Source organism: Meriones unguiculatus, chromosome 14 (genome assembly GCF_030254825.1).
Source record: "Meriones unguiculatus strain TT.TT164.6M chromosome 14, Bangor_MerUng_6.1, whole genome shotgun sequence".
In the NCBI taxonomy this organism is placed as follows: domain Eukaryota; kingdom Metazoa; phylum Chordata; class Mammalia; order Rodentia; family Muridae; genus Meriones; species Meriones unguiculatus.
Genome location: NC_083361.1, coordinates 88,544,489 through 88,557,362, shown reverse-complemented (window position 1 = coordinate 88,557,362; position 12,874 = coordinate 88,544,489). Strand labels below are relative to the sequence as shown.

The 12,874-nt window shown below is 41.3% G+C and overlaps 2 protein-coding genes across 2 annotated transcripts; both read left to right on the top strand.

Moving 5' to 3' along the window:
* Positions 1-2,338: 2,338 nt before the first annotated feature.
* LOC132646995 (olfactory receptor 52Z1P-like) lies at positions 2,339-3,070 on the top strand. Its single transcript, XM_060366229.1, has one exon. It carries the CDS (start codon positions 2,339-2,341, stop codon positions 3,068-3,070), a length of 732 nt encoding a protein of 243 aa, XP_060222212.1.
* A 6,486-nt stretch (positions 3,071-9,556) lies between these two features.
* Positions 9,557-12,000, top strand: LOC132647278 (hemoglobin subunit beta-like). The gene is made up of 3 exons (XM_060367756.1): positions 9,557-9,716; positions 9,832-10,054; positions 11,742-12,000. The coding sequence occupies exons 1-3, from the start codon at positions 9,625-9,627 to the stop codon at positions 11,868-11,870; spliced, it is 444 nt and encodes a 147-aa protein (XP_060223739.1). The 5' UTR covers positions 9,557-9,624; the 3' UTR covers positions 11,871-12,000.
* The last annotated feature ends 874 nt before the right edge of the window (positions 12,001-12,874 follow it).

Genomic DNA, 12,874 nt, shown 5'->3' with positions numbered 1-12,874 from the left:
GCATGTGCTCCGGGAGCATGGATCAACAGATTAGGTAATTAAACATCTTAACATCCCAGTGAAAGACAAATGAAACAGAAGTTAATGTGGCTGAAGCTCACCACCAAGCAAGCAAGCTGAGGGTCTGTTTGCTTCAAGTGCATCTTGACACCAGCTTCTTCCCCGGAGACTGTTCCTCCCTGCAAAGTCCCATTCTCCAGGTGATTGATGTGAGGGAGCAGATCTGCAGATTTCATTATTTTTAAAGAACTACACACCAATTCATGCTAAGGCCAAGTTGGCGGATACTGCCTTTCATATTTAAGCATAGTTAAATGAATAGTGTCTAATATTTCAATCAGATAGAAGAGACTATTTTGTACCTAGTAACAAAGGAAAAGTGTCCATAATATATCACATTGGTGGACGTTTAGGGTGCTCAAACTATAGTGGCCTCTGATCCTCCTGTAAATTTTTGGGTAAGCCCACACCAATGTATTTTATTGTAAAGGCTTCGCCCAGCTATATTATTATATGTTGTTCTGAGTATCTATGTCATTACATATAGTTTCATCCATAACATTATACTTCGCATCTCCACACTCTTCCTCTATTCTCTGCTCCCCCCATGCCTCCTCAGGCCCTTTTCTTCCCAAAACTTTCTCCATGCACAACCTTTTCTAGCACCATTTCTGCTTTCTCTATATCCCTCCCTTCTCTCATGATACTAACTCCACTGTGATGATTTACATAGATGTTTACATCTATACACCATATATAAATTTAAACTGACATTCCACATAGAACAGGAAACATGAAATATTTGTCTTTCTGAGTCTTGCTTATTTTGCTTAACATAATAGTCTCCAGCTGCATGCACTTCCCTGTGAAAGCCATAATTTTAATTTTCTGAGATGCAGTGGAATCCAAAGCAGTTTTCCTTTGTATTTTCTTGAGCATTTATCCACATGTTGCCCCTTTTCTCCTGTTCATCACTGTCTATTTAGCCCAATAGCCCTCATACTCCATTGATGATTTTTCACACTTTTAGTTTTTTGAGCCCTTTACATATTCACAGTATGAATTTCCCTGTTGGATGTACAGTTGGCAAAGGTTTTTCTCTGTTCAGTAGACTGAGATAATAATTTTGAAAGTTCATGTGTCCTTAGTGGAATAAAAGCTTTTGCCACCTTTCGTTGGAGAAAGGGACTGGGAGAATATTAGATCTGTCTACCTATGACTGATCTCGTATTGATGTCTATCCTGTGTGTTATCTATACACACACATACACACACACACCCTCCATAGTAAGATAGTCTGGCAATGTATTGGCTCCCTCTTTTATCCCTTCTTTTAAAATTTGTAATCAGTTAGGAAGCCACTTGTTTTTAAAATTAAATCACTATTCATTCTTTACTGTGTGAGGAGATGTATTTGACTTATAGCTATCATCATGTGCTTCTGTGCTGTACTTGAAAATATAAAGATATATTGTTTAATTTTCAATAGCGACTTAAGCAGATTGTAATATGATTTTTTTTAAACCACGTAATAGGCTTGTTCGTGTCAAAGCCCAGTAAAATCTGGGGTTACAAACAGTTCAGACCTTTAAAAATCTCATGTAGATTTGAGAATTGTATTAGTAGGCAGACAGGGATGCATTTACTCACTTTGTGATCCCAATGGCTAAGACATGGCTGAGCATCAATTTATTTTTTCAACACAGAAGAGGGCATATTAGGATATGATGCTTGAAATCTACCTCATCAAACTTTATTTCATGAGCAACATATTTCAGTTTCAGATCTCTTTCCCTCAGGGATATGATGAGTGAGGCACTTGATGGTGTGGATATTCTGTGTCTAGTTTTATGCTGACATATGTTATAGATTAATACTTTTATTTTGACATGTAGTAGTAGAACTTTTATTTTGATTTGTAGTAGTAGAAGATGACTAAGATCATAGCTGTCAGGTTTTCTTTTGAGTTTGGGATTCAATGAGTTCTAGGGAAAGAGACTCAAAGCTTATGGGCCTTCCCTTTTCTGTCCATGTGAATAATAGTGTGGATGCTATAAGGTTCACACAGAGACCGTTCTAGTAGGTCACCACAAAGATTTAAGGAGCTCATATACGTAAGGTGCTAAAATACATATCAAACAATCACCATTTCTTTCAAGATGCAATGATTACTTTCTTGATCATAGGTGTGAATATTTAGGCTAGTTAATCCTCACTAGTGCTTTCCACACAGATGCAAATATTTGGGAAGAATATGATCAGACCTCATCCAGACTTGGCAGTCCTTCTCAGTCTTCACCCCTGTAGTGCTTGTTGAAGACCAGGGCTTATGTGGACAATGAAGGTGGACTCCTCCTTTCACAATCACACTGGCCCACAGGATGTGTGGTATGTTCTGTTTGGGATCCCAGGCCTGGAACACCTGCACGCCTGGATTGCCATCCCCATCTGTTCTATGTACATCATGGCTGTCATAGGCAATGTTCTCCTGATCTTCCTGATAGTGACTGAACGCAGTCTCCATGAGCCCATGTATTTTTCCCTTTTCATGCTGGCTTTAGCAGATCTTCTGCTCTCCACAGCCACAGCCCCCAAGATGCTGGCCATCTTCTGGTTTCATTCCAAGAGTATATCCTTTGGTAGCTGTGTCTCCCAAATGTTCTTCATTCATTTCATCTTTGTGGCAGAGTCTGCCATTCTTCTGGCCATGGCATTTGACCGCTATGTGGCCATCTGTTACCCTCTTAGATACAGCAGCATCCTCACATCCTCAGTCATTGGCAAGATCGGCACAGCCGCTGTGCTTAGAAGCTTTTTCATCTGCGGTCCCTTCATCTTCCTGGTCCATCGACTTCTGTATTGTGGGAGAAATGTAATTCCCCATTCATACTGTGAGCACATGGGCATTGCCAGGTTGGCATGTGACAGTATCACTGTCAACATCATATATGGCCTGACCATGGCCCTGCTGTCTACAGGGCTGGATATAATGCTCATCATTATTTCCTATACCATGATCCTTCACACCGTTTTCCAGATCCCTTCCAGATGCAAGGAAAAGAGGGATTGAGGGAGAAATTGGCAGGGGATGATGGAGGGGCTTGTGCTGGGATACAAAGTGAATAAATTGTAACAAATAATTTAAAATTAATAAAAAAAAATCTAGACCCCCCCCACAAAAGAACCCAGAATCCTCTAGTGTACAAAAAACAGGTGAGCTGAGAAAGAAATTAGGGAATGACACCCTTCACAATAGCCTTAGGTGACATGTAGTACCCTGGTGTGACTTTCACCAAGCAAGTGAAAGATCTGTATGGAAAAAAAAATAAAAACAGCTTCAACTTTGTAGAGAAAAAAATTATAAGTAGATGTCAGAATATGGAAGATCCCCAATGCTCTCGGATCTGTAGGATTCGCATAGTGAAAATGGCCATCCTGCCCAAAGCAATCTATAATCTATAGACTAAATGCAATTCCCATCAAAATCCTGACACTACTCTCTATAGACTTGGAAAAAAAAACAATTCTCAACTTCATATGGAAAACTCTAAAACCCAGAATTGCTAAAATAAATAAATAAATGAATGAATAAATAAATAAATAAATAAATAAATAAATAAAACCTGTACAATAAAACATTTTCTGGAGGCGTCTCCATCCCTGAACTCAAGCTGTACCATAGAGCAACCATAATAAAAAACAGCATTTACTAAAATATAAACTGACTGGTGGATCAATGGAATAGAATCAAAGACCCCAGAAATACAGCCACAAACCAGTGGATAATTGATTTCTGACAAAGAAGCTAAAGCCATACATTGGAAATAAAATAGCATCTTCAACAAATGGTGTTGATCTAAGAAGATGTCTGTATGTAGACAAAAGCAAATAGAGCCATAGTTATCAACCTGCACAATACTAAAGTCCAAGTGGATCAAAGACCTCAACATAAAACCAGATACACTAAACCTGTTAGAAGAAAAAGTGGGGAAAAGCATCGACCTCATTGGCACAAGAGACAACTTCCTGAACAGAATACTAACAGTGCAGGCTCTAAGAGCAACAATCAATAAATCTAGCTTCCTACTGAAGGGGGCGTCTGAAAGACTCTACCTAGTAGTGCATCAAAGAAGATGCTGAGACTCAGAACCAAACCTTGGGCAGAGTGCAGGGAATCATATGAAAGAAGGAGGAGTTAGCAATACCTGGAAAGGACAGGAGCGCCACAAAGACCAAATGTATCTGGGCACAGAGGTCTTTTCTGAGACTGATTTTCTAACCAAGGACCGTGCATGGATATAACCTAGAAGCCCTGCTCAGACATAGCCCATGGCAACTCAGCATCCAAGTGGATTTCCCTAGTAAGCAGAACAGGGACTTTCTCTTACATGAACTCAGTGGCAGGCTCTTTGATCCCCAACCCTGGAGGGAGAAGCAGCCTTGCCAGGACACAGAGGAGGACATTGAAGCCAGTCCTGATGACACCTGATAAACTAGGGTCAGTTGGAAGGGGAGGAGGTCCTCCCCTATCAGTAGACTTAGAGAGGAGCAGGAAGGAGATGAGGGAGAGAGGGTGGGGTTGGAAGGGAATGAGGGAGGGGGCTACAACTGGGATACAAAGTAAATAAACTATAATTAATATAAAAAATAAAAATTAAACAAATGTGAGAATAAATGGAACCTCATGAACCTAAAAAGCTTCTGTAAAGAAAGGACACCATCATCAGAACAAAACGACAGCCTGCAGACTGGGAAAAGATCTTCAGCTCAACATCTGACAGAGTGCTAATATCCAAAATATACAAAGAACTGAAGAATTTAAACTCCAACAAACCAAGTAATCCAATTAAAAAATGGGTTTCAGAGCTAAACAGAATTCTCGACAGAGGAATATTAAATTGCAGAAAAAAACTTAAATTCTCCATGTCCTTAGTCATCAAAACCACCCTGAGATTTCAGTTTACATTCTACAGAATGACTAAGATCAAAAACTCAAGTGACAACACATGCTGGAGAGGATGTGGAGAAAGGGGAACCTTCCTCCATTCCGGGTGGGAGTGCAATGTTCTGTACCCCTTAGGAAATAAATGATCTGCTTTTTAAGAAAATTAGGAAAATTCTACCTAAGATCCAGCTAGGTCACTCCTGGGCATCTACCCAAAAATGCTCCATCATAAACAAGACATGTGATCAACTTTGTTCATAGCAGCTTTATTTGTAATAGCCAGAATCTGGAAACAACCTAGATGTCCCTCAACTGAGGAATGGATACAGAAATTGTGGTACATCTACACAATGGACAACTAATCTGCAATTAAAAAGAAGAAAATCATGGCATTTGCAGACAAATGGATGGAACTAGAAAAGATCATCCTGAGTGAGGTAACCCAGAAGCAGAAAGACACATATGGTATATACTCATTAATAAGTGGATATTAGACTTTTAATATAGGATAAACATAATAAAATCCATAATCTATATTATTAAAGATACTAAACAACAAGGAGAACCCTAGGGAAGATGCTTAATCCTCATTAGAAAGGCAAAATGTATAGACTTTGGAAGCAGGAGAAGACAGAGAACTGGGTAAGAACCTACCACATAGGGTCTCTGAAAGAAATTACCCAGCAGGACTTCGAAGCAGATGCTGAGACTTGTAGCCAAACTTTGGAAAGCGCAGAGAATCTTATGGAAGAAGGGTCAGATAGAAATATCTGGAGGGGATAGGAGCTCCAAAAGTAGACCAACAGATCCAAAAACTTCTGGGCTCAGCGGTCCTGCAGAGACTGATGAATCAACCAAGGACCATCCATGGAGAAGACCTAGACTCCTGCTCAGATATAGCCAACGGGCAGCTCAGTCTCCATGTGGGTAGCCTAGTAAGGGGAGCAGGGGCTGTCTCTGACATGGACTTGGTGACATGCTCTTTGATCACTTCTCCCTGGTTTGGAGGGCATCCTTACCAGGCCACAGAGGAAGACAGTGCAGCCAGTCCTGATGAAACCCAATAGGCTAGGGTCAGATGGTAGGGGAGGAGGAACTCCCCTATCAGTGGACTAGAGGAGAGGCATAGGGGGAGAAGAGGGACAGAGGGTCAGACTGGGAAGAGATAAGGGAGGGGGCTATAGTCTAGATATGAAGTGAATAAATTGTAATCAATAAAAAATAAAAAGGAAAGAAAAAAGAATAAGTGATCTGGGAAAGAGGTTTGATCCAGAACATCTGAGTTGATCCAATCAGCTCTGAGCTCAAGGAGAACAAGAACGTTCAAACTTATTAAGCAGTAAATCTCAGAGGCTGAAAACATTCTAGGTCTAGGTTAGATTGCAAGGAGGCTGGAAGCATCCAGGACTAGGCCTACAGTATCAGAAGGAGGCAATGAGCCTCTGAGACAACATTTGAAACAGGGGGCAGGGAAAATCACCTCTCTCTGGGGGGTGGGGCGGTGGGGTCTTGCCTTGCCAGGCCACAGAAAAAGATGAAGCAGCCAGTCCTGATGAGACCTGATAGGTCTCAGATAGTAGGGGAGGAGGGCCTAGGACTAGGGTAAGGGCCAATGGGGAGAAGAGGGAGGGTAGGTGGTACTTGGAGGAGATGAAGGAGAGGGCTAAAGCCAGGATACAAAGTGAATAAAATCTAATAAAAATAAATAAATAAAATTAAATAAAATTATTTCTTTTTATACCATAGTTAGTGTTGATGTATCACATATTTTAAATTTGGTAAAGAATTCATTTGTCAGTATTTTTCTCTATTAATTTTTGTTAATGACCGAACTGATGACATTATTTGCGACATTTTCTATGTGTACAAGGTGTGTCGATTATATTACTCTCACATCCTCTCCCTTCTTTCTCCTCTCCCTTCCACGGATCCCACTAACTTTTCTTTTTCTTTCATATTCTCTCTCTCTCTCTCTTTTTAAATTCCATATTAGAAAACAAACATGCACTGATTGTCTTTTCAGCAACCTCCTTTACTAAGATGGTTTCCAGTCTCTCCTGCAGGTAGTAGAGGTAATGTGCTCTTAAAATAGGCGATACTGTACTTACTTAATAGTTGAATTGATCTGAAATTTCTATGATCCCTCACTATCTCTGTGTCACTCCTAATTCACTCAGAATGTGCTAAAGTACTATCATTTAACTAAATGACCCATTTATTTAAAAATACCTTAGAACCAAAATTTGCCTACCTACAAGATAGGCAGAGACAAAGATAGAGACTAAAGAAATGATCAACCAATGCCTGGCCCGACCTGATGTCTATTGCATGGGAGATAGCCAAGCCCTGATACCATTAAGCATACTCTACTATGTTTACAGATAGGAGCATAACGTAATCATTCTCTGAGAGCCCCTTCCCCTAATCCCCCCACCAGCAGAAACTATTCAAATCAGATGCTGAGACTCACAGCCAACCATAAGGTAGAATTGGAGAGTCCAGTGGATGAGTGGGAGAACCTAGAGGGACAAGAACTCTGCAATTAAACCAACAGAGTCAACTAATTTAGATCCATGGGGTCCTACAGAGAAAGAACCACCAACCAAAGAGCATGCATGGACTGGATATAGGCCTACCCATACATACCCGATGGGCAGTTTGATCTTCCTGTGGATCCCTTAGTAAGTTGAGCAGGTGCTATCTATAACATGGACTCTGTTGCCTGCTTTCAAGCACTTCAGCCTAATGGGGCTGCCTTGTCTGGCCTCAGTGGATGAGGATGAGGTCAATCCTGATGTGATTTGGTGTGCTGGGATGGGTTGGTGATGGTGGGGCTCCCCATATCCCATATATATGGGATATATATATATATATATATATATATATATATATATATGGCTGAATTAGGCTGTTATGGTGGCCACTTAATTTTACATTCACACCAGACCTTAGGATGTCTTAAAACCTTTGTGGTTGAAGTTCAATCTGAGTAATAAGACCATCAACCACATTGCAGCTCTGGAATAAATGCTACAGTACCTAATGAAGAAGCCTGCAGGAAACCATCACAGTATTGTCTTCACAGTGAGCAGAACTTCTCATTTCACTGTTGGTTGTTATACTCCATCAGAACGTGACTGACTAAACAAGTAATAGGGCTCATAGGGGCACACACACACACACACACACACACACACACACAAACAAACACACAGAGAGACAGAGACAGAGAGACAAAAAGAGAGAGACAGAGGGAAACAAGTTCACATAGAGAGAGACGGAGACAGTCAGAGACAGAGAAGACCTAATCTCATACTGTTCAGAAATGCTTTTTCCTCTTTTCACAGCAAATTTTGAGGGCTTTTCATGGTTTAATACTTTCACAAATTTGTATAATGTATGTTAGTCATGTTCACCCTCATTCCCCTTTCTCATGCTCCTCATGCTTATTTTATGTGAGTGTTTGGAGGATGGAAAGTAAAGGGAGTCTGAAAAAAATCCATGAATATGCAAATCCATGAATGTGCTACACACACAGTGAGAGAGAGAGAAAACAGAGGGAGGCTGGGAGTTTGGGAGGGAGAGAGACAGAGAAAGAGAGAGAGGGAGGCAGAGATAGAGGGAAGGAGGAAGTACAGAAGGAAAGAAGGAAGGAAGGAAGGAAGGAAGGAAGGAAGGAAGGAAGGAAGGAAGGAAGGAAGGAAAGAAGAAATGTGAACACAGGAAGAATTTCCTCCAACTTTCCTGCCTCTAGAGATTGTGTCTGGGCTGACACTGAGCTTAAGTGATAGGAAGTCCCCCTGCTCCTCCAGACATCAGTTGATTACACACTGAGAAATTTAGCTGTCTCATTCAGTCTTTCCTTACAGATAATTGTCTCCTGACATTTACCCTAAGCTTTGGGTTCTAACTAGCTTTATGTTCATTTTTGTTTTATTTTATTTTTCTGAGATGTGAGTCCTCTATGTTTCCATGTCTGGTTTCAATAAACAGAAAGAGTAACAAATGTTCAGGGCATGCTCAGTTCAGCTTAGCTCTGTGCCACTTGTCAGAGTCACTTGACGAAGTGAGCAAATTACAGAAACGAGGGAGCACACAAAACAGAGACTTGAAATACATGAACACATATTTTCCTATCTGAAGTTTGATTCATGACCTGAAGAGAGCTAGCCGAGAAAACCAAAAGGATAATGATGATTTTGCCTTCTTGTTTAGGCTGCATAATCTGTAATGGGGAAGAACCCCTCAAACCCTCAAACTAAGAATGTCCAGGCGATTTTCTGATGTATAATGTGCTTCAATTTTCATCTGTGTAGTAACAATATGAAAGGAGAACTATCTAACAAACAAACTATGCTATTGGTGCAAACAGTATAAATATAGTAGCCAGAGAAGATGTGTTAGCGCCAGGGGTTGCTGCAGGTGTAAGAGCAAGCACTACTCAGAGAAAGGACCCAGATCTGAGGTCCCTAAGCCTGAGCCACAGCCACCCTAAGTGGTTATGGTTATCATCCCAGAAGCTTCACCCTGGAGAGCCACGCCCTGGCATTGGTTAATCTGCTCACACCAGCATAGAGGGCAAGAGCCAGGGCTGGGTATATAAAGCAGAGCATGACCAATTACTCCACACATTTGCTTCTGACCTAGTGTGCTGACTCACAAGCTCAGAAACAGACACCATGGGGCACCTGACTGATGCTCAGAAGGCCCTGGTTATTGGCCTGTGGGGAAAGGTGAACGCTGATGAAATTGGTGGCCATGCCCTGGGCAGGTTGGTATCCAGGCCACAAGGCAGCTCACAAGTGAAGTTGGGCTTGTGGAGACAGAAGTCTGCTCTCCAGCAGGCACTGACTCTCAGTGTCCTCTGCCTGTGCTTTCCTTGTTAGGCTGCTGATTGTCTACCCTTGGACCCAGAGGTTCTTTGACAGCTTTGGAGACCTGTCCACTGCCTCTGCTGTCATGAGCAACGACAAGGTGAAGGCCCATGGCAAGAAGGTGATTACCTCCTTTAGTGATGGCCTGAAACACCTGGACAACCTGAAGGGCACCTTCGCCAGCCTGAGCGAGCTCCACTGTGACAAGCTGCATGTGGATCCTGAGAACTTCAAGGTGAGTCTGCTGGGCCCCTGTGTTTCCTTGCTCTGCCTTGCATGCTCACCCTCTTGTGAGAAGGAAAGGGAAGCGCTTGTAGGGAGCAGTGTAGCTGGATGGTGCCTGGTGGTGCCCTGGGGAGTGTTGCCAAGAGTGCAACCATTTTACCCTCCACTCACACTCCTTCTTTCCTTTCACTCTGTTCTAAATTGTTGTTTCAAATGAACGACAATCCCAGCCATTCTATTTTACTGATAAGACTGAGGAGCCAAAAACTGGGTTGAAAACCTGCAAGTTCAAGAGTCAGAGAAAGTACCAGCTGACTTTCCTACTCAGAGGAAAAAGCCCCAAAACCTTACTAGCTCAGCTCTTAGCCCAGGAGGTTAAGTCCCCAAAGCCCAAGGCCATCTCCTATAGTGTGTGTGTGCTCATTGTTTCATCAATGACAAATCTGGGATTGGACTATGGAGTACAGTGATGGTTCAGAACTCTTGATGCTCTGTGCCCTGTGTCCACCTGTAAGAAATCACTCTGATCCTGTTTGCAGTGGACTGGAAAAGGCTCATTTGATTTCCTGAGAGTAAGCCATGGATGAGGAACTGTACTGTCCCAATTCAGTAAACAGTATCACAGACTGTGAAAAACATCATTTTGAATTGGAAAAAGATAAAGAAAGTACAATTATCACCAAGTTTATATAGCTGTTGGACTAAAGAGCAAGAGGAACTAACTTTGCATTTCTATGGTGCTTTAATGTTTATATTGTTTCAGTGAAACATCTGTGAAAGGAGTTGTGCATTCGCCATTCATAAATGGTGAAATTGAGACTCAACAGCACAGAACTACTTGAGCACAGTACTCATAGAATGAATATTTTAAGATGTTTAAACTCTATTAATAAGTAGTTCATAAAAATGGATTTTTAAATATAGGTATCTACTGAAGAGTAAAATAAACACCCAAAATACATGTCAAAACAACAACAGCAAAAAAACCTGTTTAATACAAAAAACCAAGGTCAAAGGGCAAAACTAGCTCAAAGCTCAAAAAGCTCAAGATCTAGAGAGCTAAAAGCCATTTCCCTTCTAGGTGTTGCCTGAAATACCCCTCAACTCAAAGTCCCTCTTACTCTTTAATCCCTGTCTGCCGGTTTCCTGCTCACCTCTTGATCTAGGGGTTCATTTTATTGAGTCCTGTGTACAGAAAGCTCTTGGATTAAAGGTGTCTGTTAGGGCTGGACTACAATACAAGAAACAGGATTTTATTCTTCACAATCTCGGGGGTTCTCAATGGGATCAAATATCTTGCAACATGTTTGGATTTCCTCTTTTCGGTAAATTTTAATTTTCAGTTGTAGTTTTAAAGTGCGTTTCTTCATCATTTATCTATCTTTTGGTTTCTTTCAAATATTTCCTGGTAACTTGCTTTGAGAACAAGGAAGATAAGTTTTTTCCTGCTAATTTGTCCAGCTCTAAAGACTTATCTAGTGATAATTGGCTTTCAGGCTAGGCTGATAGGGAAGAATATACTTTGCATATAAATTTTGCCTGCCACAGAAAAGTTCTTATCAAAATTGGCCAGCAGAGCCAGCTGTCATTCTGCCTATAGTTTAAGATTATGACCATAAATTCCTTTTGAAAGGAGCCTGCAGTTTCTGGTATTTTTGCTCTACTATCATGTTGATGCCTCTTTTATCTTCCCACAGCTCCTGGGCAATATGATTGTGATTGAGATGGCTCACCACCTGGGTAATGAATTCACCCCCTGTGCACAGGCCGCCTTTCAGAAGGTGGTGGCTGGAGTGGCCACTGCCCTGGCTCACAAGTACCACTAAGCCCTCTTTCCTGCTGTGGCCCATGCACAAAGGTTTTGTGTCCCCTGGACAACAACTGTCAATTGTGGGGAAAATGATGGAGGCCTTTGGGTATCCAGCATTTATCTAATAAATGATTGTTTCATTGCCATGGTGTGTTTTAATTATTTGTGTGTGTTGAAAGGATTTATGTGAAGCCTTTAAGATATAAAGGCATTGGGATATGCTGGAGAGTGAAAAAGGAGGGTGAAGGTCACGACATTTTTATTTTCATTAAAATCATTCAAAAATAAAACATAAAGAGAAGAGGTGTGTGTTCAGAGGAAAGGTATTCATTTTAACTTTGAGCTAATAAACAGATGTCTGGTCTTCATGATGGACGATGAGATAGTAAGCAGCTGCTGTGTGGGAAACCTTCCCTGACACCCGTTCCTTAGGCTCAGAGAAGAATTCAACTAAGGCTTTAATTTACAGTCTTGGAGTAAATCTTTTTCTAGTTTTTTTTTTTTCTCTCACAAATATCTCCTGTCTTTCCACCTGTGGTCCAGTACCTCAGAGACCTCACTTAAATTTCTCCTGCCTGGTTTCCAGTTCTCTTAAGTTTCCTCCCTTCCTTGTTTTTCTGTGAACATGTTCCATCCTCTCCCAACCTCCTTTATCTTTGAATTCACCAATGTGTTAAAAATATACTTAAAAAGGAGGATACTTGAGCCCTTGTGCCCTGCCTCTTCCATCAATGATCATGGATCCTTACATACTCACAGCTTGCACTTGAGGGCAGGAGGTGTGAATAGGAGGAAAATACAGGACCAGGGAGAAAATGAGAAGAAACTTCTTGTTTCTTCACAGTCATTGTCTGCTTGGGAGCTTTCATGGGCTCATGGCCCAAAGAAGTCTGTACTTTCCTAATGTGTCTGTCTTGAATATCCACAACAGGGTTGGAGATCTGCCTCTCTCTGACCTGGTGATTTCTGGTGATTTTTCTGGTTTTGAAATGGTTTGTGTAATTACTGGAAATATCTCAC

Excerpts from the sequence above, each read along its gene's own strand:
- LOC132646995 (XM_060366229.1), top strand. The coding sequence starts at position 2,339 with ATGAAGGTGGACTCCTCCTTTCACAATCACACTGGCCCACAGGATGTG.
- LOC132647278 (XM_060367756.1), top strand. The coding sequence starts at position 9,625 with ATGGGGCACCTGACTGATGCTCAGAAGGCCCTGGTTATTGGCCTGTGG. Across the intron at positions 9,717-9,831 it reads GGTGGCCATGCCCTGGGCAG|GCTGCTGATTGTCTACCCTT; the intron begins GTTGGTATCCAG and ends TTTCCTTGTTAG. Across the intron at positions 10,055-11,741 it reads TGGATCCTGAGAACTTCAAG|CTCCTGGGCAATATGATTGT; the intron begins GTGAGTCTGCTG and ends ATCTTCCCACAG.